General features: G+C 35.0%; 1 protein-coding gene across 3 annotated transcripts in view; it reads right to left on the bottom strand.

The window, feature by feature from the left end:
* Nucleotides 1–27,774, bottom strand: part of LOC115209143 (feline leukemia virus subgroup C receptor-related protein 2) — a 203,685-nt gene that overhangs the window by 1,959 nt on the left and 173,952 nt on the right. Inside the window, exon 11 of one of the 3 annotated variants that reach the window (XM_036501206.1) lies at nucleotides 25,138–26,261. The exons of the other annotated variants lie outside the window; for them this stretch is intronic. Within the exon in view, the coding sequence (XP_036357099.1) occupies nucleotides 26,205–26,261 (57 nt within the window). The 3' untranslated portion in view covers nucleotides 25,138–26,204. Of the gene's footprint in view, nucleotides 1–25,137; nucleotides 26,262–27,774 lie in introns of those variants that run through there. 3 annotated transcript variants of the gene reach the window in all.

Below are 27,774 nucleotides of genomic sequence, written 5' to 3'. Positions count from 1 at the left end.
GATCCTACTTTCATCACAGGTCACCAGAGTCTCAAGCTCTCTTGGATTGGAAGTAATGAGCTCAACCATCTCCCTACAGTCAACGAGTCTTTCCTCCTGTTCATCACTGAGCACCCTGGAAATAAACTTTGCACTAATTTTGCTCATGTTCAGAGCTTCATGATTAATTCTGTGTACAGTTACCTCGCCAACTCCAAACTGTAATCTTATTGTCTTCATAGACATACATCCCTCCCATATCATCTTTCACCTCCTCGATGCTCGGCTCATAGAAGTTAACTCATAAGTAATCTGGAGCATTCAATATATCTCTGTATTGTTTTTGCCCAGTTTAACTCAAAACTTTAAGCTTTACATCCCGTCTGCAAACTAATCAACTGTGAAAAGCAGTGTTTAGCAGGGTGTGTTCAAAGTGCTGCTACAGTTATCTCCTTCGATTTGAGCATGGCCGTTGCCAGTACCGCCTGACTGGCCCTTGTGCTGGTGGCACATAAAAGCACCCACTACACTCTCGGAGTAGTTGGCGTTAGGAAGGACATCCAGCTGTAGAAACTCTGCCAGATCAGATTGGAGTCTGGTGCAGCCATCTGGTTCGCCAGACCTCAGTCAAATTGTCCAACCCATGCTAGCATGGAAAGCGGACGTTAAATGATGATGATCATGATGACAACCTACACCATTTCTCTCTCTTTCCCTATCCTTCCTTCTTTATCCCTATATCTTTCTTTCTAATGTTGGAGAGTGAGAAAGATAAAATAACTAGTTCAGAAGACATAATCCCTTTGACAGAAAATATTCTTGCATGCAGTAGAATTGCTACAGTATCCAATAGTTATGACTGGAGTGCCTTTACTCACAAGGCTCTTCAATCATGGCTGACTTGAGACTAATCAACAACGACATTGCTATCAACATATATACAACACTCTCTCTCTTATCATCCAACTCATCATCATCAACAACACAGCTCAGTTAGTCTGCATTACCATTTCCACTATTAGCATTACTGCAATCATCATACTGTCATCATCAGCATCATCATTGTCGTCAGTGTCCTCATCATCAGTGCCACCACTACCACCACCACTATCATTGTCATCAATAGCATCATGTAAACACAAATTAAGCCTTTTATCATTTTTGTATAGTTTATGAATTCCTTGTACACATGACTAACAGCTTTTAATAACTTTTTTGTCTGTTGATTTAAAATATGTACTTATATTGTTTTTCCCTTTAGTTTCAAACTCATATGTTTAGCACTGGTGACAATGCTGGTGGTCATGGTGGTAGTGGTGATTGTGGTCGTGGTGGTGTGGTGGACAGTATAGGCATCTGTTGATGTGTATTAATTGTGTAATATTCATTATATGGGTAAATGAGAGATGTCATATTTTGAGTACTGGTGGAATGTTAAATGTGTTAACGTGTCTGTGTAAGTGTGTCATCATCGTCATCAGCATCATCATCATCATCATCATCATTTGGTTTGAGACTGGTGAATTTAATACGGTTTTTGATACAAACTGTCAGATATTAATTACTACCACTAGCTTCTCGTTTTGTATAAAGTGTTTCCCTGCTGTTTCAAATACAAATCTCTGTCTCATCTCAAAGTTTCATAGCAACGAGAATAATTAAATTATATTGCAGGTTATTAACCTTATCTTTATGAATAAAAAACAAACAATATTAGGACACTTTTGAAAACCCTTTTCTCATATTTTTGAAGTAGTTTCTTTTCCTTTTATCTTCTCTCCCCACACTTCCGCCCCCTTTTTTCTCTTTCTCTTACATTCCTCCTTCTTTCTTTCTCCCTTATATATATGTGTATATATATGTGTGCATGGGGGGAGGCGCAATGGCCCAGTGGTTAGGGCAGCAGACTCACAGTCGGAGGATTGCAGTTTTGATTACCAGACCAGGTGTTGTGTGTGTTTATTGAGTGAAAACACCTAAAAATCTCCACGAGGCTCCAGCAGAGGGTGGTGGCGACCCCTGTTGTACTCTTTTGCCACAACTTTCTCTCACTCTCTCTTCCTGTTTCTTGAGTAACGCTGTGATGGACTGGTGTCCCGTCCAGCTGGGGGGAACACTTACACCACAGAAACCGGGAAACCGGGCCTATGAGCCTGGCTAGGATTGAAAAGAGCGCATAAATAAAATATATATATAATTTGATAAGATTTTCTTGACTCTAAACTTCCTCATTAGAGATTAAATAATTTTTAATATTTACAAACAGGTACAGGTATGGTCATGTAGTTTCAGGTTTGGTCCCACTGTACACCACTTTGGATAAGTCAGAGTCGTCTGTTATAGCCTTTGGCTGACTGATGTCTGTTGAGTGAATTTGATAGACAGATGCTGCAGGAAGTCTGTCATATATATATACACAAGAACCTAACAGTTTACTCGAAGTAGAAACCCTCAGCTTCTACTACAGCTTCAAGTCGGCTCCAGAGCCTGGAGCATGCATTCTTCACTGTGTCCCTGGGAACATCTTCAAACATCTCCTTGATCTTGGCCATCAGTTCAGTGTTGGTGTTGCAAGCAAAGCAGTTTGTGTCTTTCTAAACCATGCCCCACATAGTAATCCAATCCATAGGATCAGAATTAGAGGAATTGGGAGGCCAAAAATTGGGGCTGGTAAAGTCATAGAAATTCTCTGACAACCACTTCTGACTCTTTCTGGAGGTATAGCAAGAAGTTAAAATCCTAGTATCACACATATTGCCTTTCAGCAGCAACCTTTTCTACCCAGGGTTTGATCCTGTCTCTAGCAGCTTCACATAGCCATTTGAATTGAACCTAAGACTCTGTTCAAAGATGTATGGCGACATGGCATCACCCTAACTGGAGACACATCATACTTTGAGGAAACTTTGTTTTCATGACATATGGGACATCACCTGGATTGTAGGTAAGCCACCTGTTGTTCTGGATGTTGTGCAACTGCTCCTGGCAGAAATTATTTCTGTCTGAGAAGGACTAGATCATCCCTGGATCAACAAGATGTCTCAGCTTGTTCAGGAGCTTTTCCTTTGCCAAGTGGTTCACATTGACCTTAGCTGTCAAAATTCATTTCTTGTACCTCTTGTACAAGTGGTAGTGAAGGCCCTCATTCATGGCCAGCTTCATGGTGGTGACTCCAACATACATCTCTTTCACCAAATCCTAAATTCCCTTCTCAGATCTTCCATCACTTTGTCCTGTAGTTGATGGATGAATTCCAGTGTGAAGACTCAATCAGAATGCCTGTTGTGTCCCCTACAGCTCTGTAGTCTTCATTGCAGCTATCCATGTCATGTCTTACAGCCTTTACACTGTTCACAGAGCATTGAGTCATAATCTCAGCATTTTGATACCCAATACGAATCATCATGATACAGGTAATTCTTTTCCAGTATTCAGATGGCTTCCAGTCCTCCATGTCAGCTAACCTTCACTCAACTATGTCTTTAATCTTTATGCTCTCCAATACCTTTGTTGCTTCACCAATACATTAAGTTGTTCCTGGAAAAAAGGTGGCATAAAATTTTGACAAATTTAACCTAAATGCCGTGTGTGTGTGTGTGTGTGTGTGTTTGTGTGCATATGTGTGTGTGTGTGCATATGTCATTATCATCTTTTAACATCTATCTGTCTTTCATGCTGACATGAGTTGAATGGTTTGACAGGATCTGACAAGTTGAAAGATTGAGTCATACCCCAGTGTCTGCTTTGGCATAGTTTCTTCAACTGGATACCCTTACCAACACCAACCACTTTAGAGAGTGTACTGGATGCATTTTCCCTTACAACAACACAAATAAAATCACCATGTAGCTCCCAAAACTAAGATCACCTCGACTGAGTGATGCTTTAAATTATTTTCAACTATTTTTTGGTATATATTTAAGATCATTACTGGAATAACCATGAAATTTAATTTTTGCAATAAAAGGGTTAATTTGCCAGTTATTACTAGTACAATTACTTCCAATTCAAAGTCCTTATACTTTGGTAATGTCTCAGTTATCTTCCAGAAGAATTTTGATTAACAGAAATTATGATGCTTATCAGAATGCACAGTGCTTCATTTTGGTCTTTGTTCATTATATCTGGGTGGCTTTTTTTTAATCTCTTTATCAGTCTCAACATATTCCAGAGTATCATAACCATTGATACAAACTAGATTCAAACTGTATTGATACTGTTTATCATCGGTTTGCATGTGGAAGAATCTGCATGTTACGCAATTACAATCTCTTTTCTTTTACATGTGTTAGTCATTCAACTGTGGTCATACTGGAGCACTACCTTGAAGAAATTTAGTTAAATGAATTGACCCCAGAACTTATTTTCTTTCTTTGTTTGTAAAGCCTCGTATTTATTCTATCGGTCACTTTTGCCAAACCACAAAGTAACAGGGATGGTAAACACAACAATACCAGTTGTCAAGCAGTGGTGGGGGACAAATATTGACACAAAGACACATATGTAGACATATATATTTATACATTCTCACCAAACAGCATGATGCATGGTTGTTCCTAAATACAAAGTCCCTCCATGGCAAAGAATGTACCCACAGCACAGTCTAGTTAATAATGACTTTAGACCCCAGGCCAGAAGGATGCCAAGAAGTAAACCAATTTGGAAAAGAAGGATTTGGAAGCTAAAGGACCCTTCATATGCTCAGAGATTTAGGGACATCCTAATTGAGTAATTTGATGAAAGGGAGGAGGGGCTACAGACTTGTCACATAGAGGGCAACTGGGAATTCCTGAGTGCTACAGACCGGATCTGTGGCAGGTGCAAAATTCCGGTGGAATGCCTGGAAGAATGGGAGGAGCAGGGTACTGTGTCAGATTACTGTAGAAAAGGTGTAGGTAGAAACTCCATAAGATGCACCCAGTGTAAGCTTTGGACACATAAAAGGAGCAGCAATATCAGAGGAAGGTTAATAGGGAAACTAGCTTTTGTAGGTGAAAGATGCACAGGTACAATAAACGCTGAAAATGAGCAGAAAATAGACTCCATCAACTGCTAAGGGGGAAGAATGAGTAGATAGAATTAGTAGAGAGCTTCTGTTATCTAGGTGACCAAGTTAGTAATGGAGGAGGATGCTCCAAGAGCATAGCTGTCAGAATAAGATTAGGTTGGGCAAAGTTAAGAGAGTTTCCACCCCTGCTGGAAACAAAGGGCCTCTCTCTCTCAGAGTGAAAGGTAGATTGTTTGATGCCTGTGTGTGAACAGCAATGCTGCATGGCAGTGAAACATGGGCTGTGACAGCTGAGGATATGTGTAGGCTTGAAAGAAATGAAGCCAGTACGCTTCACTGGATGTGCAATGTCAGTGTGCATGTTCAACAGAGTATAAGCATCTTGAGAGAAAAGTTAGGCATAAGAGGCATCAGATGTGGTGTGCAAGAGAGACGACTGTACTGATATGGTCATGTGATGTGTTTGGATGCGGACAGCCATGTAAAGAAATGCTGATCTCTAAATGTGGAGGGAACCTGTGGTAGCGGTACACCCAGGAGGGCATGAAACAAGGTGATGAAGCATGATCTTTGAACTTTGAACCTCACAGAGGCAATGACTAGTGACTGAGACATTTGGCAATGTGTTGTGCTTGAGAGAACCCATCAAGCCAAGTGCACCCATGCTGGTGGCATGTAAAGAATACTTCATGGAAGCAAAGTGGCTGAGTTACTTTTGAGTGTTGGGCCTCATGGAGGCAAAGTGGCTGAGTTCCTTTCAACTGTTGGAGCTCACAGAGGCAATGACCAAGACCTTTGGCATTATGTCATGCTTGCAATGAAAACCCATCAAGTCAAGCAAAATCGCAGTTGTGGCAGATACCAGTGTCGCACAAATTGGCACCCATGCTGGTGACACGTAAAAGCACCCCAGGTCATGCAAATGGCACGTAAAAGCACCCATTACACTCTCAGAGTGGTTGGTGTTAGGAAGGGGCATGCAGCCATAGGAAACCAGGCCAAATAAGATTGGAGTTTGGTGCAGCCTTCCAGTGAGCCAGCGCAGTCAAACCATCCAACCCATGCCAGCATGGATAACAGACGTTAAATGATAATAATGATGACACATTATTGGTAGCTTCCATCTACCAAATTCACTCACAAGACTTTGGTCAACCCAATGCTACAGTAGAAGACACTTGCCCAAGGTGTCACACTGTGAGACTCAACTTGGAACCATTTTGGCTGGGAAGCAAACATCTCACCACACAGCCACTCCTGCACCTAGTATAGCTAACTACCTAGTAATGTAAGTTGATATATTTTGTCTTTACAAAAATTACCCATAAATTATGTTAATTTATATCAACTGCAAACTTTGATGGTTGCATAATTAGCAGTTGACATGAACTTCCATTTTATTACTTAATTTTAACCCTTTCGTTACCAACCCGGCTGAAACCGGCTCTGGCTCTTTAGTACAAATGTCTTGTTTTCATAAGTTTTGAATTAAAATCTTCCACCAAACCTTAATCACAATTTATGTTCCTAACACTAGCTGAATGATAACTAAGTTATTTTACTAAATTCTTTGTTATATTTAAAGTAATTGAAAGAAACACAGAGCATCTCAAAATAAATGCAGTAACAAAAGGGTTAACATTGTTTTGTGGTTTTGGTATTAATCTTATGCATCTAAAATTAGATTTGTTTTTACATTTATTCCCAATCTTTTGGGTTATTGCTGACTTTAATATGGCTTCACTTCCTTTCTGTTGAATATTGCCAGATGCTGGTCACAGAGAAGTTTGTTTTCTCCATTTTTTGCTTGGTATTTTTGTGAGTTTTGTCATGATTTTATCCTTCATATCTTTTACATTGTTTTGGTCTTATTTAAACCTTTTCTTTAGCATCATTAACCCCTAATTTGTCCAATGTTTTCTTATCTTTATATTTTACTTGTTTCATTCATTGGACTGCAACCATACTGGGGCACCACCTTGTACTTGCTTTCTTAAGTTTGCTACTTATTCTATTGGTCACATTTACCAAACTACCAAACTACAAGGACATATAAAAACCAAAACCAGTTGTTAAGCACTGTGTGGGTCGAACACAAACACAAACACAAAAACACACAAAGATGATGCCAGTGTCACATAACTGGCACACTTGCTGGTGAAAAGCACCCTTCAAACGTTGGGCTTCACAGAGGTGATGACAAGTGACTGAGGCCTTTGGCAATATGCCAGTGCTTGAGAAGATTCATCAAGCTTAGAGAATCATAGTTGTGGCCAATGCCAGTGCTACATGACTGGCACCCATGCCAGTGGCACATAAAAAGCACCCATTGCACTCTTGAAGTGGTTGGCTTTAGGAAGGGCATCCAGCTGTAGAAACCATTCCAAATCATACTGGAATCTAGTGCAGCTCTCCTGTTTACCAGTTTCAGTCAAACTGTCTAACCCATGCCAGCATGGAAAACAGATGCTAACTGATGATGATGATGATGAAGATGGTATATATACCATGGGCTTCCACACAGATTCCCTCTATCAAATTCACTTTTTATATATAGAAAATCATTTTTTTGTTCACCCATGTTACCTTATCCTATACAGTGTAAATTTGCTTGCTTCTAGGAATCTTTCAAGAACCACAATAATTACTTTGTAATAGTTATGTTTATCATGCCCACTTCTCTGTTTACACATTAAGTATATGCTACCCATATCAGATTTAGATCAAGCTTACAAGGTAGTGAATAGTTTCCTAATGCTTCAGTTAATCTGACTTGCAATTTATTACTGAATCTGAATATTATGACTGTCATAGCCAAGTGTATTATATTTATAATCTCACCTCTCACACACAGCTTAAGTTTGTTATATTAACATAGCTATTCTGCAGAGCTATACCATCTTGAGGCATCTGCTGTCAACTGCATTACTGTAGCACAATAGTACCTTGCTTACTATGGAAAACTATACCACCATGAGTTACCTACTAACAGCTGCATTACTATAGCACAATAGTACCCTGCTTACAATGGAGAAGTATGCCACCATGAGGTACCTATGAAGAGCTGCATTACTATAGCAAAATAGTACCCTGCTTACTATGGAGAACTATATCATCATGAGGTACCTATGAACAGCTGCATTACTATAGCACAATAGTATCTTGCTTGCTTACAATGGAAAACTATACCATCATGAGGTACCTATGAACAGCTGCATTACCATTGCACAGTAGTACCCTGCTTACAATGGAGAACCAAACCACTACAAACAGCTGCACTACTATAGCAAAATAGCACCCTTCTTACTATGGAGAACTATACCACTATGTGGTACCTACTAACAGCTAGTTACATGATAGTACTACATAGTAATCACTATATCAACCAGACTCATGGATGCTGCACTTCCTTGCATCGTTATAGCTTTAAAATGATGCCATCATACTGGCTGGATAAGTAGGCCAATGTTCTTTCTCAACAGAATGCCAATCCATTGCAGGATTACCTATTTAGAGCTGAGGGGACTGGAGCAGCATGAGATAAAGTGTTTTGCTCTAAAATACAATCACTGCTGGTCATGGAATTGAAACCACGATCTTTCAATCATGAGTGTAACACCCTAACCACAAAGTCACATGTTGCTATCATGCTAAACTGTAGCACCATGCATGAAGTGGTAAGTCTTGTGAGTAAAAGTGGGTAGAAAGAAATTTTGTGTGGAAACCCATCTGGTGGTGCTCCAGCATGGCCACAGTCAAATGGCTGAAACAAGTAAAAGAATAAAGATGAATTGTATCAGCTTTGTCACATATTTGTCTGGCTGATTTGGCTTAAGAATTATATTAAGAAAACATGTGTCAGAGATGGGATATTCAGCAACTCACACATTGCTTTAATGAGAAGCAAGGTTAGTTAATTGAACAACTGACTGTTGTCAAAACCAAGAGAGGATCAATCACACCTGAATAGGAAGCCAAGATTATCAATGATGGAGCACTTTAGACTATAAATCTGCTCAGTCATGCTGACATAGAGGGAAAGGGCAAGTGTTCAGGCCAACCAATACCTTGTGAATGAATCTGATTAATGAAAACTGTGAGGAAGACCATTGTACACATATGGATCAGCTGCAACTAAAGTGAAATACATATCTGTCATTCTTGTGGTTACTTCTGGAGTGATTTCGTTTGACATACAGTAGAACTGAACTGAAAATCATGTCATTGGGAAGCAAACATCTCACCACACATCCGTGTGTGTGTGTGTGTGTGTGTGTGTGTTTGCGTGCGTGTGTGTGTGTGTGTGTGTGTGTCTGTCTGTCTGTCTCTCTCTCTCTTTGTTTTTTTCACCATCTCCTGACAATTAGTTTTCCTATCATAGATAAATATATTTCTATTTCAGTCAAGTTATTTATTCTTTTTAATGAGAGAATATTGATTCTTTTTAAAAGTATTTTCCTTTTATTTTCAGTTTTGATAAAAAATTTCTTTGAAAAATAGAGAATAAAAATATTTTGATGTCATTATTTGCATTTATAATTAGCAATTATAACTTACATCCAGGGATTTTAAAGCTAAAAATGAAAACTATCTCCCTTAAAATAACTCTGATTTATTTCCATGTATTATTATGTTGTATTTCCATATGCCAACATAACAATGAACAACTTAAAAAACTAGCTAATGTGGGAGCCTCTATATGGTCATCTAACCTGCAAGAAACAACAGCCCAGTCTCCTTCCTATTGCATTATTATAAAAAAAAAGCATACATTGGGTAGTAAAACATATGCGGGGTACCCAAAAGTAACCAGAAATGTTATCTGAGGGACAAACATGTTGTAGTTCAGGCTTCTGCAGCTAGACGCCACTTGATGTGACCCTCAAGCATCAGTCTGTCAACCAGCAGCATTGTGTGGCATCATACTTCCATGTGGTGTGTTTTTATTTTGCAGTGCTTCTTCCCTGCTTGTCAATTTTTGCAATGGCTGAAACAAAAGAACAGCATGTTTCTATGAAATTCTGTTTTCTGCTGGGGAAAATGGTGACCAAAGCAGTTGTCATATCTCAAACATCTTACAAGGATACTGCCATGAGCAAAACACAAGCTTACAAGTAGTTTCCCTGCTCTAGGAATGGTCACTTGTTGTTTGAAGATGAATCTCGTTCAGGACAGCCATCGACCTCCCGAATGAAAGAAAACACCATGAAAATTCAGGAACCATCACCAAACAATTGATGAGCTTGTTGGTATGACCAGTGTGTACCGGAGCTCCTACTAACAAATTTTGAGTCAGGAATTGTGAATGAAATGAGTTGCAGCAAAATTTGTGCCTCACTTGCTCATGGAAGATCAAAAGCAGACATGACTGAATGCATGTTGTGAACTGAAAGAACAGTTGGAAATTGTGTTTTGTGTGCATGTTTGTATATATATGCATGTGTGTTGTTGTTGTTGTCACTGTTGATTAGCACCAAGCCAGCTCTAATTGGACAGATCTTTGATGAAAGTCACTCCAGCATTGCCACCCAATTTTATATTTAGACAATGTGCTTCTTTTCAAGAAGTCTCTGAGAGAAATTTGGCTGCTTACAACCTCTGGCTTCCTATCTAACTATTAAGCATTACTTTGAGAATCAGCCTAAAACCTAATTCAACATGACACTCTATTGCTTTCATTGTTGTCATCATCATCGTCGTCGTCATCATCTTCATCATCAACATCATCATTATCATCAACATTTAATGCCCATGTTCCATGCTGGCATAAGTTGGATGGTTTGACAAGATCTGACTGGTTGTCCTCCATTGTCTGTTTTGGCATGGTCCTCGCAGCTGAATGCCCTTACTAATGCTGACCACATTAGAGGATGTGCTGAGTGCATTTTCATGTCATTAGTACTAATTGAAATTGCCCAGTAGCTTGAAAGACAAGACTCCTTGATTAAGAGGCTGCTCTAAAAGAGGTTATAAACTATTGAAGATGATTAGCAAAGTTTAATCCATTTTATACATACCTGTCCAAGACCACTTCTTGGTTTCAGATAGACAACCATTGGTCTTGAAATTTTCATATTTCAATAAAAGATCATCCATTGTAATTCCACATAAGAAACTTTTGTTAAGTTATATTCAAAATCACAAATTAATACAGCAATGAACATAAAATATTGGGTATTTTACTAAATACAAACACGTTTATAAAATCATACAAGCTGTACAGCTTGTTAAAAATATTTACCAAGAACCGTTTCATACTTTTGAAATGTTAGTACTTTAGTTTGTTTAGTAATAACAGCCATGACCATGCTGGGATACTGCCTTCAGTGGTAAAGAGGTCAACAAATGTCATGCGAAAGAAAAGAATAAAATTTTTTAAAAAAACAGCAGACAAACATGTAGTTATCATCATTGTTTATCATCTGCTTTCCATGCTGTTATAAGTAGTTTAATGAAATATTATTTCTCACTGAAAAAAAAAACTTTATTTCTTTATATAAAATACCTTTTTTAGTTCTTTGTAATTTTTTAAAGTCTATATAAATCAGTGTTTCTTAACATTTTTCAGTATTTCTTGCTTTTTCCAGTTTATCACCCTGATTCTTTACTCACATATCATAAGAAAAATGCCTTGTATACACCACAATTTATTGCATATCATTAACAGCTTTATTTTAATTTAATATTGGCATCATTAAAATATTAGCATTAAGGAAAATAAATCAAATAAAAATAAGTGCAAATAATGACAGAATTTTTCAACATGAAAACAACTTCTCCATTGCAGTCTTCAAAGTTTTCATTGATATCCTAAAACCTATCTTCAGACATGAAATTTCCCTCGGGTTAAGAATTGCTGATCTAAATTTGAATTGTTGATGAGATGATAACTTTTCAGACTAATAATGATTTCATCTTTAGAGCTGAGAATTCTTTTCCCAATATTTATGTCTACACTAAGTTTTATATCACCATCATCACTGCCATCATCATCACCATCATTGCCATCATTGCTGCCATCATCATTGTTGTCATCAACACCATCATCACTGCCGTTGTTGTCTCATCCCTAGAAGTGTACACAGTTTCAAATTGGATTCAAACCATGTAGATGCATCTCCAGACTAAGAGCAATAACATACTGATACACTATTACCCAACGTTTAGAAATAAAGATCCTTAGTTCAAATCCAGTTTGGTTCAATGTACACCGCCATACATTCAGGAATAAATCTCCTGACAATGATCACAAGCCAAAATAGTCAAAACATAGCGTGGATATGAATATTAGAACATTTTTTTACATATCAAATGACGAGGTTAAAAGTCAGAAAAACTACACTACATAAATGAGATATTTATCAATGTTGTTTTACATAGTAGACCAGTAAATCTACTTTCTTGATGTCACCGATGTCATCTAAGAGAAAGGCGATTCCACTACAGCTTGGCACCAATGTCAGCGAATACATGACTGTTAGAATGCAAAGAAATGGAACAGATACAGCAAGGCATCTCATCCAACCCTGACAATTCCATCAATCTACAGTGCTGAACTGGTACTTTACTTATTGACCCCACTCAAAAGGATGAACAGTAAAGTTAACTTTAATTAGATTTGAATCCACAGTACAGAAGAGCAGGAATAAATACCACAAGGTATTCTATCTGATACTTAAACAACTCAGCCAATTTGACATCATAAAAACAAAAAGAATACTGCAAACATGTGCTCTGAAGAGAAGCTTTTCAGCTTCAGATCCATAATCTCATGAGATTCACAGTGATCTCTGGTTATTGAGATTGAAATGTTAGTTTATATCAGAGAGTGATAGGTCCCTATCATTTGACAATGAGGATTCACTTGTCAAATCAAATGAATTACCAACTCCTGAATTAATGTAAAAGCGGCTGAGCATTCTACAGACATGTGTAAAAAAAGGTAAAGTCACCTTCTCGAGTCATGCCAATTCATAAGGGCCAGTTTCCTGGTTTGCATGGTGTATAAATTCCCTGCCTGGATGGGATACCGGTCCATCACAGGATTATTCATTTTTGCCAGCTGAGTGGACTAGAACAACATTAAATGAAGTGTTTTGCTCAAGAATACAACGTGTTATTTGGTACAGAAATTGAAACTACAATCTTACAATCATGAGTCCAACATTCCCAACCACTAAGCCACACGCCTCCACCTAGACATGTGTACCATAAATCTAATTCTCAAGCAAAATCAGCATGACACACTGTATAACATGGCTATACCTTTTAAAATATAGGGACTGAACCTAGAACCATCTGGTTGAGAAGCAAACTACATAACCACACAGGCATGCCTGCTCCTATAACTATAGTCATACTAGTGCATATATATATTTATATATATATATGAGAGAGTACCCAAAAGTAACTGAAAATGCCCTCTGTGGGAGAAGTCTGTTGTAGTTCAGACTTCCACCACTAGAAGCCACTTGATGTGACCCTCAGACATCAGTCTGCCAACTGGCAGTGGTGTGTGAAGTCATACTGTCACATGATGCATCTTTGTTTTGCAGTGCTTCTCCCCTGTTCGTCAATTTTTGCAATGACTGAAATTCTGTTTTCTGCTGGGGCAAATGGTGGCTGGAACAGTTGTCATGCTTTTAACAGCTTACAAGGATGCTGCCATGAGCAAAACACAAGTTTACAAGTGGTTTCCATGCTTTAGGAATGATCACTTGTCACTTGAAGACCAAGCTCATTCAGGGCCAACATCAACCCCCCAAACGAATGAAAACTTCATGAAAATTCATGAACTGACCTTGGAGGACCATTGCTAAATAATTGATAAACTTGTTGATAGGACTGGTGCATCCTGGAGTTCCTACCAATGAATTTTGAGTGGGAAACTGAATGAAAAGAGTTGCAACAAAATTTGTGCCTCCCTTGCTCACGGAAGATCAAAAGCAGTCACAACTGAATGCATGTTGTGAACTGAAAGAACAATTGGAAATTGATCCAAGCCTTTATTCAAAGGTCATCACTGGTGATGAAAGCTGATGCTACAGCTACGACCCAGAAATGAAGCATTCAATGTCACCGCGCCCTCTAAAAGAGCGTCAAGTGAAATCCAGTGTCAAGATGCTGCTGATTTGTTTCATTGATGCAAAAGGAATTGTCCACGCAGAATTTGTTCTTCCTGGTCAAACTGTGATCCAGACATTCTACTTGGCACTTCTGAAGCATTCACAAGACACAATAAGACAAAAACACCCTGACCTGTGACAAAGCAGAGAATGGTGGTATCATCACAAGAATGCACCTGTGCACACCACCTTGAGTATGAGACAGTTGTTGACTAAAAATGGCATGACCTCACTTACCAACCTCCCTATTCACCCATCTTGCTCCCTGTGACATCTTTTGTCCTTCCAAATGCAAAATTGTCCTTAAAGGAAAACATTTACAGATGTGGAAGAAGTGAAGGAAAAAAAATAATGGAGGCATTTGCAAGAATTCCAGCATTGCTTCAATCAGTGGAAAAGGTGTCTGGACTGATGCATTGCTTCAAATGGAGAATAGTTTGAAGGTAATAAAAATGTAAACATGTAAAACTAAGTGAATAAAATAATATTGCAAAATTCCAGTTTCTTTTGGGTATCCCTTCTCCAGCTAAGTCACAAGTATTTATTCACAATCAACTTTTATTTCCTGTCTTACACGTGTTCAATATGGCCACCACCTGCAGCATGGGCAACATCAATGTGATAAGAGAATTCCTCCCAGATACATATCTGCTTGACCTGCAAGATCCCCAGACCTCACCGTATGTGATTTTTTTTCTTGTGGGGATATGTAAAAGATTGCATTTATGTTCCACTGCTATCCACTAACCTCGACGACCTTAAACATCGAATAACAACAGCAATCAACTCAGTGGATCATATGCTGATATATGTCTGGGAAGAATTCTCTCATCACACTGATGTTGCCCTTACTGCAGGTGGTGGTCACATTGAACACTTATAAGAAAGGAAATAAAAGTTGGTTGTGAGTAAATACGTGTGAATTAGCTGGAGTTTCCTATTGCTTTTCCTTATTAAAATATTGCATAATGAAATCGGTTAATTCTCTTTGAATAACCCTGTGTATGTATGTATGTATGTATGTATGCATGCATGTGTGTGTGTGTGTATGTATGAATGCATGCAAGCATGTATGTATGTATATGTGTGTGTGTATGTATATATGTATGTATATAAGTATGTATGTATGTATTTCGAGTGCTACTGGTAACATGTAACCCAGTACAACCTGTTGCATGGTTGGGTCGTCGGCGACTAAACCAGCAACCCCACCAAGCTTGCTTGGTGAGGAGGGTGTTTATTGGACACCCTGCGGGATGAAAAACAAAACCCATCAAAGGGCGGAGGAACTCTTGAGAGTCAACAGCCATCCAATAAATGTCTTAAGGCTGTATCATGCACGGGGACATAGAAATGATCATGTATGTATGTTTGTATGTATGTATGTATATATGTATGTATGCATGCATGCATGTATGTCTATTTCAAATTAAATTATAGTTTAAACAATATGAAAAATCAAAGCAATCATAGAAAGATGACAAAAAATAGAGAAAAAATAACAACAATCTGGGTATACTTTTTTTACAGTGATTTATATGATTCCATAAAAAGGCAAAATGCCTCAGATTTATTGAGAGGAAGTGGGTTTATGAGAAATGACAGTTATGCCTTTCTGAAAGGCATTAAGCAACATTAGCGAAACAACCAATGGGAGACTGGAAACAGTTCACAGGTTGAAGAACTTCATGGAAACAATGTGGGACCACAAGATGGTCCATAAGATAATGGCTTTTTGTTATCATATATAGACTGTGATGAAAGGTGAATAGAGCATAAATGTATCACTTTGGTCAATGAATGTATAATTATTCCCTTTAGTTTTATATGAATGCATCTGTTTGAATATGTATTCTTATACACAAACACATGCATAAACATGTATATGTGTTTCTGTACATATATGCATGTGCAAAGTACACGAGTGTATGTGTATAAGAGCCTGAGAAACCATGCTTAGTGTCAGTAGTTTTTTTTTCATTTCTCTTTTTTTTTTTTTTTTTTTTTTTTACCCAATTGAGAGATCTCAAAAGTCAGAATGTCATCAACTCAGAAGTAACAACCTTGGGATATTTACATTTAAAGCTTCTCAACACCATTTTTGTCTTTTTTGTTTGTTTGTTTGTTTGAAAAAAGTAAAACAAACAAAATACATAAGGAAAGGATTTCACTCAAGCATGAAATGTTCAATGTGACCACAGTAGATAGGAAATACCAGCCTAACATCACACAAACACACAGAGTAACCATCATCATCATCATCACTGCCACTGCCATCATCGCCTCTCACTGTCATCACCATTATCACTATCATTGTCATCATCATCATTACTGTGTCTACATTCTCTAAGCTAGTATGGGTTGGATAGGTCTGCATTAAAACAAACCGAACAACCCACCTGTCTTGATCTTCTGTCTTCTCATTTTTGTCTGTGAGAACCAACAGCTCAAAATCTGAACTCATTATCTGAACTCATTCATACCCATATCGTTATTTTTTTTTTTTTTTGCCAGGTCATAGCACTTTCATCACTCATACAAACCTTGTACTTTTAAATTACATTTCCACATCACTAAAGTAATCATCTGTCATGAACACACACATCCATCACTGCTTTTAATTCTCATCTGCACTCTCTCTCTCTCTCTCTCTCTCTCGCTCTCTCAATACATTCAGTTTACTCTCACTCCACCTTTATAATTCATTATCATTCATAACCAAAGCACTTCTCTCCAGTCCTCACAAATTTTCCACACATTCAATGCCCATGTTACAATCATATTCACACATACACATATGTATTACAGTATGCAAAATATAAAATAAATGAGCAGCAGTTAAACATAGATTGCAGCAGCCTTCGTTCACCGGGAGATTACCACCAGTACTAGAGTGCTCTCTCTCTCTCTCTCTCTCTCTCTTCTCTCTCTCTCTCTCTCTCTCTCTCTCTCTCTCTATCTATCTATCTATCTCACACACACATACACACACATTATTAGTTTGAAATAAATGTGTAATTGTTCACACAGACATACAAACAAATGCATATAAACAGAACCATTGAGGAATCCTCTACCTAGTTGTTTGCTCTTATAGAAGTAGCAGCCAAATCTCCCTCAGATCACACCCTACAATCTGAAATAAGGAAATAACATGTTGGATAATGTAGTCCAAGCTATGCTATTTCTGAAAAAAAAAAGATGAGATGGTCATGGAACTTGAACAATTGATATTAAACAACAACACATAAATATATACACATAGAGTTTGTAGAACCTTTTTTTTTATACCATAATTCTATTGAAATATACTGCCTTTGTTTCCAGCAATTTTTAAAATAGTAAAATATTTGATAAAATAACTGTCATTATTAAATTGGTTGGAACAAATGAACATAAAATGTTGATGGAAGAGAACCAAGAGCAAGCTCATGTGGGTTGGTATCAAAAGGGTGAACTAAATAAGACTTTTTTTCTTTTTTTAGCTTTCATATAAAACACAAAAGATATTTGCAGCTTAAAAACATAAGCATAAAATCTTTGTTGAATGCATTGTTCTTCATTGTAACAATGTGAGGTCTAATCCCAGACTCTCCAGAATATGTCTTCAAAGTAATCTCACTTAGATCCTAGATGAAATAACACAATTATATTTTTTTCTTTTGTAGATGGGGTTACACAGCCAGGATTTACTCCAGAACTATTTCTTAAAAAGACTTGGGATAAAACTGTTTTTGGGGATCAAGGGTCCGAATCTCCATAATCATTTCTTCAATATATAAAATCTGCATGATTAAATTTTGGAAGCCTTGAAGACAGACTTCAGAAAAATGTCTTTCAGAGGTATTCTGCAATTAAACTCCATGTATAATTGCACACAATAAAATAAGGGTAAAGTTGGAAAAAAGTAAAATTCTCTAGAGAAAATGTCTTTCAGAATTAGTCTTGAATAGACATCAGGTAGAATTACAAAAGCAATTTGGGAAATTAAGAGGTCAAACACCCCAGAAAAAAGATGGTATATCAGTGTTATTTTAAAATGATATAATAATGATGAAGTTATTACCAGATTGAATGGTAAAATCAATTTCTGAAAGTCATGAGGTTAGATTATTCTGAAAAACATCTGACAGAACCCTCACAAAATTAGACTCTAGATAGAATTGCACAGTTAAAACAGGGAACTTAACCAAACCAAAAGAATAAAAATAGGTATTTGGTTCAGCATTTTACTGTCTTGGCCATGTACAAGATTTTTTTTTTTAATGTTACTTTTGGTGATAATGGAAATGAATAAAGAAAACTCGACTGAAATTAACATCTGATCACGGCAGGATTATCTCAACAGTATTATAAGCCCTCAAGCAAAGTAATACACTGGGGTTTCTAGATACTTAATCTACATATATACAACAGTATACACATAGTAGCATTGGTCCCCTAAACCCATGGAGTCCCTGGGCAACTGCCCAGTGTGCCCATGCCTTAAAGTGGCACTGGACCCAGATATTTATTTTATTATTTTCAGGGAAAAAAAAAAGGCAAAGTGAACCATAGTAAAGATATGTTTGAATATTATTTATCTATAAATCTAAATATTTACTCTTTTTTTTAAATTTTTAACAAGTTATAATTTAACTACAGTGTTTCACGTCATATGATGGTAAATTTAGAAGAATACTTTTGCCAGAATGGTTAATATCAGGAAATATGACAGACATACAATAATCATAATTTAACTTTGATCAAATTTCTTGATGTTTATACAAAATGGTGAAATTAATAATTTTCTGAAGAAAAAAATTTATTACATTAGAATAAAACAAATTTCTCATTTGTATAGTTCTCATAACTACTTAGTTGTGTACCACTCCTCTTCCTCTGTCTATAAAATTTCTTTTTCTCTCACCTTGTGCTTGTGTAGAGCATTCTTTTACTCATTGTCTACCACCAAGCCTAGTATGTGCACTCATCCTCCACCTCTTATATTAACTCTCTCTATATGATGTAAAGTGTGACTGATGACTGGAGAAATAAACCAACCACCCAACCAGCCAATTTTACTATAATGAAGAGATTTATTTTAATCCAATGTTTATCATACTTGTGGAATTAATTGGCATGAAGGGTTGAAGTTAATCATTGGAATGTGGAAATGCTACAGAGGTAGGCAACAAATGGTTAAAATAACACTGCTAAAAAAATAATCATAATGAGTAGAAAAATCAACATTTTATACAACCATATGCAAGTCTAATAAGAATGTTTAAAGAATTTCAATTTTTAAATCCCTCCACACACAGATATGCCAATTTTGATATTTATATAACATTGGCTGTAGTTAATAGAAGTAGCAACATGCCCTACTGAAGTGACACGTTGCAACAGATGAAACAAGATATGAACTCAAAGTTGTACAGTTACAAACTCAGCACCTTAAACTTTTAGCCTCAACTCAATTCACAATTCAGAACACACACACACACATACATGCTTACTTTGGTACTTTTGATGGTTTTATTACTTGAACCAAAAAATTGGCAATAAGTATTGACATTGAACCCTAAAAGATTTTTGTTATAAGAATAATTATGAAGTTATTTCCACAATATGAAGCATTGCTATGAATTTTGAAGAAAATGTAAATATATTGAAATTAAAAAAAAAAATCTTTACTAGTCAAAAATGAACTGTGCAATATTTTTCCAAAATCCAGTCAATTTTATAACTAGATTTTTTTTTCTTCTTTGAAGTGTTAAGTAAAGATATAGACTTAAAGAATTTGATAAAATGTTGATAGACTTATCCATACCACACACTTCAAGCAGATTAATGTTTAAATGTCGTCAATAAGACAAAATAAGAGCCATATTTCAGACATTCAGTAGAACATGTAAAATTGAAAAGTTTTAAAGAAAAATAGGAAAAAAATAAAAATGATAATTGGAATGGTAAAAAAACAAAACTATTCACTTTTTCACTAGACACAAGACAGATATTTGGTCTGTTTGGGTTTCTGTTTTTTCTTGTAGATTTTGTATTTAGAATCAACTCAGTATTACTGGTATTTATTTTACCAATGTAGGTGTAATGAAAGTTGACTTTAAATATGGAATTTGAATGCAGAAAGACATCTAACTAGTTACAATGAAGCAACCAAAACGGTGCTTTATAATCTTGGCCACCAAAAAGATTTCAATTCAAAAATAGCTGCAAGTTTTTATTCAAACAGAAATCTCATTACAAAAATGACTGAAGAAGTTGAAAGTGGAATGGAATTTGTTTTTAATAGCCAATCACATACTTACATGAATAACTCACTCCTTGCTCAGGGATGAAGGGTTAAAAGAATTTAAGATGTTCATGTTGTTTAGTGGCACATATTGAGCAAGATATGTAATCTATAAACACAGTTTACCTAGACGATCACATATTTCCTTTTTATGGTGGTGAGAGGATTAAGGGAAACATCCATGTCCTTTGCCAGGCACTCGCGACAAGCAGAAAGAAAGGGAAGAAACAGCTGCAATTCCTTGATAGCTAAAGTAGAAAGCAGTGCATCCAATGCATCCTCATAACTGAGGACCTGATGGAATACTTCGATTCTGCTAATGACATTCATGAGCCATGTGATGGTGTTAAATTGAATGATGGGTTTGATACATGTACAAATGTACATAATTATAAAATAAAAATATAAAGAAAGATTGTCCATATAAACATCACAAATGTTTTCGAACAGGTAGGGGAAGGAGGAAAACAGTTAAACAAACTAACCCCACTATGTTACCATGTTATAAATCATGTTACCATTTCCTTTGAAATAAGTACTGGTTTTTCTGCACACTAACACATATACACACACATGATTACACATACTCTCACTTTCTCTGTCTCTGTCTTTCTCTCTCTCTCTCTCGTTCTCTTTTCCCCCTCTCTCTCATGCTCATTATCATATACATATGCAAATGCTAATAAAACATGAAGAAATATAACTTTCAAATGTATATTGAGGTAGCAAACAAGTATTACAGCAACAAAATATGATGCATCAATGTAAAACTAGAACAGAAGGTAAAATGAAAATGATAATTTTATAAAATTATGAAAATAAATGTATAATTTCTCTATCAGTCAAAGCAATAGTGTTCCGAATTAAAACCTAAAGGAAGACATGAAATATTTTTGAATCAATTAGTATCACAAATAACTAAGTATTTAAAACCATTCAAATGTGTGTGTATGAGTATATGAATTTATATATGTACACATACACAAACATGCAGATAGATCTGTATGCATTTTTGCACACACACACACACGTTCTAATACACGTCAGTAAAATCCGATAATGAACTCAACCATTGTAAGTGATTTTTAGTGATTTTGAAATGATTAAAATATGTACTGACTGTGCTCTACACTATAGTATACTATACTATATATATATTATATATATATATATTATATATATATATATATATATATATATATATATATATATATATATAGATATATATGTGTATATATATATGTGTGTATATATATATGTGTGTATATATATATGTGTGTATATATATATGTGTGTATGTATATATATATATATATATATGCAATTACTTAAATTGGTATGCTGTCCTTTTACAGGGAATGAAAAAAATTTAACTTTATCCTTGCTTTACGAGGCATTGGACTTAAGGACACAAATGCACATATATATGTCCATGCTTCTACTGTCTTATGCATGTGTCTGCACAAACTCTGCAGACCAAACAGTTTAATTCTGACCAATCTAACATACACAGGTGATTGAGTGTTTGTGACGTGTATGTGTAAAGTACATACGTGTAATGTATGTGCACATATAAAATATGTGTGAATTTGTAATGTATGATACGAGTATGTGTGTGTGTGTATGCATTTTGACAAACCTCTTCCATTACTCTTACTCTCTCTCCAACCACTTCCCATTCTCTACCATATCCAATGTCTCAAACAGTAGAGATAAAAGGAAATGTTTTCCCATTCTATGGGGAAAGATTTTGTTTGAAACATGAGAAACCTCACAATGGCACACCAATTTATGCAATGTCTTATTCTAATTTATACAATTTTTGACAGTGCATACAGCCATAAGTTTCCATGGATACTGATTTATACCTATATACATACACATATCTCACTACAAGAAATATATGTCAGTTTATAGTTTATATTACTTGTAGTTTCAAATAAAACTAAACATTGCCCAAAATGGTTTAGGAAATTTTTCTTCAGGTTTGGTTAGACCAGTATGTCTTGGATGTGTACAAAGTACATAGTTTCTACTTTCATTTGCATTATTAGCATCATGGTAATATATATATCTTATATTTGTTTCAGTCATTGGTTTATAACCCTGCTGGAGCACTGCCTTAAATGGTTTAGCTGCTCATTTCACCAAACTGCTAAGGTATGAGAACATAAGCTAACCAACAACAGTAGTAATGGGGGAACAGACACAAACACACACACACATATAGATAGATAGATAGATAGATAGATAGATAGATAGATAGATAGATAGATAGATAGATAGATAGATAGATAGATAGATAGATAGATAGATATACATTCACACACACACACACACATATATATATATATATGCAACAGATTGCTTTCAGTTTCTAGCTACCAAATTCACTCATAAGGCTTTGGTTGACTTGGGGCAGAGTAGAAGATTCATGCCTATGAAGCCATGCAGCGAGACTGAACCCAAGCCATATGGTTGGGAAGCAAACTTCTTATCACACAATTATGTTTGCACCTATATAAACTTTTGTTTTACTAACAGAGGAGATTTCTAAAGAACAGAGTCAAAAGCAGATCAGTCGCCTGATAGCTGATGTGTTTTTTTAAAAAGCTGAAGTTAAGGTATGCTATAATTTAGCAATTGACTATAGAGTTTTTATCAATAGAATTTGATAATGGGATTTCAAGTCCCAAAATGGAGAGGAAAAGTGAAGAGCATGAAAGAAAAAACTCCATATCACTGCCTCAGAGTGATATAGTAGTATGACAGAAGGGCTGTTCAAAAGTAAGTTTCACAACCATACTTCATCCTTCAGAAACATTAAGAAAAGAGATGTAACAAAACTAACAAACTATATTACAGTAATTGAAAAAGACTATAACCAACAAGATCACCTGAAGGATTTTTGAAAAATGTAAACAATATGTAAAAGGTAGAAAAAATATTTTCTCAGTACAGCCAAGAAAAGAACAATCCTGAAGACCTCACTGCTATGTGGAGTATATGTGACTGTTAAGTCAGATACACTGAAGGGTTGCAAACATGCTAAGTTCATTTTATGATACTGGTCATGACTACCATGAATGAGTCAGTGTTTTTATGGATCATCCAGATCCATAAATACACCTAAAAAGCAGAATTTTATAAAACAAAATGTATCGCTCCTTCATTGGCTTATTATTTATATATTATCACTAAGTTATGCTTTCTTTTCAGTGCTCTAATTGTTGCCATCATCTCTCTTTCCTTCTCATTTCATTATTTCTTACCTTTTACACTTCCTCAACCCACTTCTTGATGCAGTACTATCATCAAATCCTACACTCAATTTAAATCAGTACTACATCCTAGGATCAGCCTTTTAAAAATATCTTGAAATGTAACACATCAGCTATCAGGAGACTGAAATCCCTTTGACTTTGTTTATCAGTTAACTTCATAGTTAATACTGTCTTTACATATATTCTTCCATATGCAGTTCATAATATATGCAGAAAAGGATATTTCCCTTGTGCTCAGTGCAGTTCATAAATCAAATAACCCAAACATTGAGTTGAGATAAGTCTTGTAAAAATGACCTAAACCAGGTAGGGGCAGCATTGAAGATTATTTGAAACTACCAGTAATATGAGCTAACTTTTATAGATGTGAAAGACAAATTAACTTGATTATTAATTTCCAGTATATTCAATGCACCTCTCTGTCCCATATGGAATTTGATGATGATGATATATATACTATATATATCTCTACACACACATACATAACACATATACACAAAATATATTTCCAAAAGTTAAAAACATTATACATTTAACCATTTTATGTAAAAAAAAGACAAAAACATGGTTCAGTAAGCTGATACTTAACTCTGGTTCCAGCAGAATTAAGCAGATATGAAGCAAATATTAAGATTTTTGGATAAGAAGCTAAACTATAGAAGTTATATCTCTCAGAAATTGATGGTTTTCATTTGCCATCTTGGTCTTACTGGGAAATGAAAGGGAGAACATCACATTTTTAATTAACTATATCAACAATAGTCACAAGTAATCAGGTATAATATCTAGGATACTTCTCAAAACATACACAAAGATGTACATTTTATGTATCATTGTATAACCTATGGAGTATATATATATATATATATATATATATATATATATATATAATATATATATATATATATATATATATATATATAAACAGGATTAATTTAGCTCCTTCTCTGTAGACTGAGAAAATGAGGAACAACCTTAATCGATTTTTTCACCTTATTGGGTTTCTCATCAGAGGTGTTTACATCAATTCGACCAATTCCAGAGACATAAGCAGCCAATCTGTTTATATACTCATCAGTTCCAATAGCTACAGAAAACTGGAGCTACCAATATGTATACCATAAGTGTTAATGCTTTATTTAATATATTTAATATATAATACACACACACACATACAGAGGCAAACATATATTTCATTTGTAGATATATACAATCTGTGGATATATGCATACACATTTTGCATGTATAAAAAGTCTGTATATGTGCTTGTGTATATCATAATACATATATTATTTTATTATATATAAATATTTTAACACATTATTTTAAGACATATATATATCTTTCATATATATATATACACACACTCACACATAAATATATATATATCTTTCGTATATAAAGATATAGATATATATAATATCTTTCATACATATTATTTTGTTTTTTGGGGTCCTTTTTCTATTCCTTCTCTTCTCTCTAATCTCACACTCTTCCATGCTTTTTCAAAGTAGCATTTATCCAATCTGAATTTGACTGCTCATCTCCATGTGTGAGACTACATGGAGGGTATTTTTTTTTACATTTTCAGACTTCATTCATCTGAAAAACAGGTATATGAACCCCCTGAGTAGTACCTCACACAGATGCAACGTTGAATAAATGTTATATACATACATGCGAAATGTTTAATATATACATGCATAAATACAACATACATACGTATATACATATGCACATACATACATACATATATATATATATATATATATATATATACACACATGCACATACACACACTTTTAAACAAAATGTTTGTTACTTCTCTGCTACCATAGGTTTCCTGCTAAAAAAGATCACCATTTTTTTCAATCAAATTCGAAATACAAAAGACACTCTGCCATATATTATATTATATATATATATATATATATATATATATATATATATCTTTGCTGTATTTGTAATTGATTTATCTTCACCTTATTGAAGAATTTTTTTTTCGTTGTTACATGATTTTTCCACCAGATTTCACTGTATCTGACAACTGCTAACTCATAAACACCTTTTTATTCATGTTTTCCCTTGCAGTTCCCGTTTTTCATTGTCTCTCAATATAAATCCCTCCCCCCATTTTTTCATTTATCCCTCTATCTTCATAATAATGTTTGATGGCTGCCTTTTTTTTTTATTCCATTTTTCTTCCTCCATTTGGATTTTTTCCATGATTCGATAGACTGCTTTTTTTTTATGTATTTCATGTTCAGTATTTCAATTTTTATTTACACACTTCACAGATTTGTCATTGTTTTATTTTGGGGATTCTTTATTTAATTTTTTTCTATTCTTTCTGTTTTTTTTTTGGTTTTTTTTTTTGTCTTCACAAATTCTGCTCATCTGTCACAAAATTACAACACATATGACAATAAGAGATTGATATATTTAAAATGGAAGGGGAGGGAGAAATGGAGAAAATATGAGCACGGCAAACAAGTTTCCAATTGATGTTGATTTGGTTAAGTATTTGCCGGATTTGCAATCTCAATTTCCACACATTCATGGCGTTGAATAATCTAAAAAGACAGAAAATTGCAGAAAAAAAAACAAAAAAAAACAACAGTAAGTGGATACGAAATTCAGCTTTTAGAATTGGAACAAAATTTAGTTTGGTACTTTCAAAACTTTCTTTTTGATGTGTAACATTTTCATTGTCTTCAGATCTTCCTTTATCATTCAATAACTGTGTTATCTCTGGACCCTAAATAGTTTAGTCATAGTATACTGAAAAGATTTGAAAGATTTTCTCAGCATCTTATTTCTTTCTTTTAAAAAAGTGTTACTTATGTAACAAGCTTTTTAGCTCTAGAAAAGTTCATAAATAAATTCTTTCAATTGTTGTACAATCAAATAGTGAATAGTATGTTTATTATTAAGTTATTTTTTAAAAGTGTTGAGGAATTTTGATGGTACTGTGTAAATGATGTTTATTTAGATTTACATCTGGAATCTCTATTGTAGCAATAAGATTAGCAGCAGCTATATGAATTTCCAAAGAAAATTCATTAAATACAGTAAAGAAAAAATGCAAAAAGTATCTTCCACTACATGTCAAGAGCAACTACCTACAAAATCTTCTCTTACAGAATCAGGTCTCATATCACCAAATCTAAAATTATATAGAATATAAAGCTTTCCCTGCAATATATACATGAAGCATCAGGTGGCTTCATAACACTAAAACCAGACCTAATTCTGACTGTTTATTTCATTAGGTTACCTGATTAGTATCAAACTAGGACTCTATAACTTGTAAACTGAGATTAATAATTAAGTTACTAGTATGTTAGTCATTTCTCTTTATGAATAAATAAATAATGGTGCCTCTTTTGAATTTTGTATGGTATGGGTCTATGTAAACATCCAAAACTAGAATATCTGATGATGATCAAGGATCAAACTAATTGAAATGGCAGTGCTAATGTAAATATCAAACTATTATTCATTTCTAAAAATTAAGTTAATAACAAAACTTATAACTTATTTACAATTCAACTTTATTTAAGACATTCAATTATCTTTGTTTTTTCATATTCTTCACTCTATTTTTCTCATTACTTTAGCAGATGCCTCTAAGTTGCAAATTATTTTCACAAATAAAGTTTTCATCTGTCTTCTATTTTTTCTCTTTTATTTTTTAATACTCCAACTAATCAATTATGTTGTCACCGCTATGACTGAAAACCACAGTTGTCTTATCTCATCAGTTTAGAACAAATCACATCACCAGTATTAATGATATTCATAATATTGTGTTTAATAGCTATACGAAATTACTTTTCTTTTTTTAATCAAGAAATTGTTGCTGTTGTTTAGCCCTAGGTCAGCCCTCATCAACCAGATTTGTGATAAAAAGAATTTCAGCCATAACTAACTTACACATAATATACATGGCCTAGGCCAGTTCTGCCCAAAACTTATCTATCTATCTATCTCTCACACACACACGCACACACGCATATATATATATATATATATATATATATATATATATACACACACATACATATATATATATATATATACACA

The sequence above is a fragment of the Octopus sinensis genome, linkage group LG3, assembly GCF_006345805.1.
Source record: "Octopus sinensis linkage group LG3, ASM634580v1, whole genome shotgun sequence".
NCBI classification, from domain to species: domain Eukaryota; kingdom Metazoa; phylum Mollusca; class Cephalopoda; order Octopoda; family Octopodidae; genus Octopus; species Octopus sinensis.
This window is presented reverse-complemented; position numbering and strand designations above follow the sequence as displayed.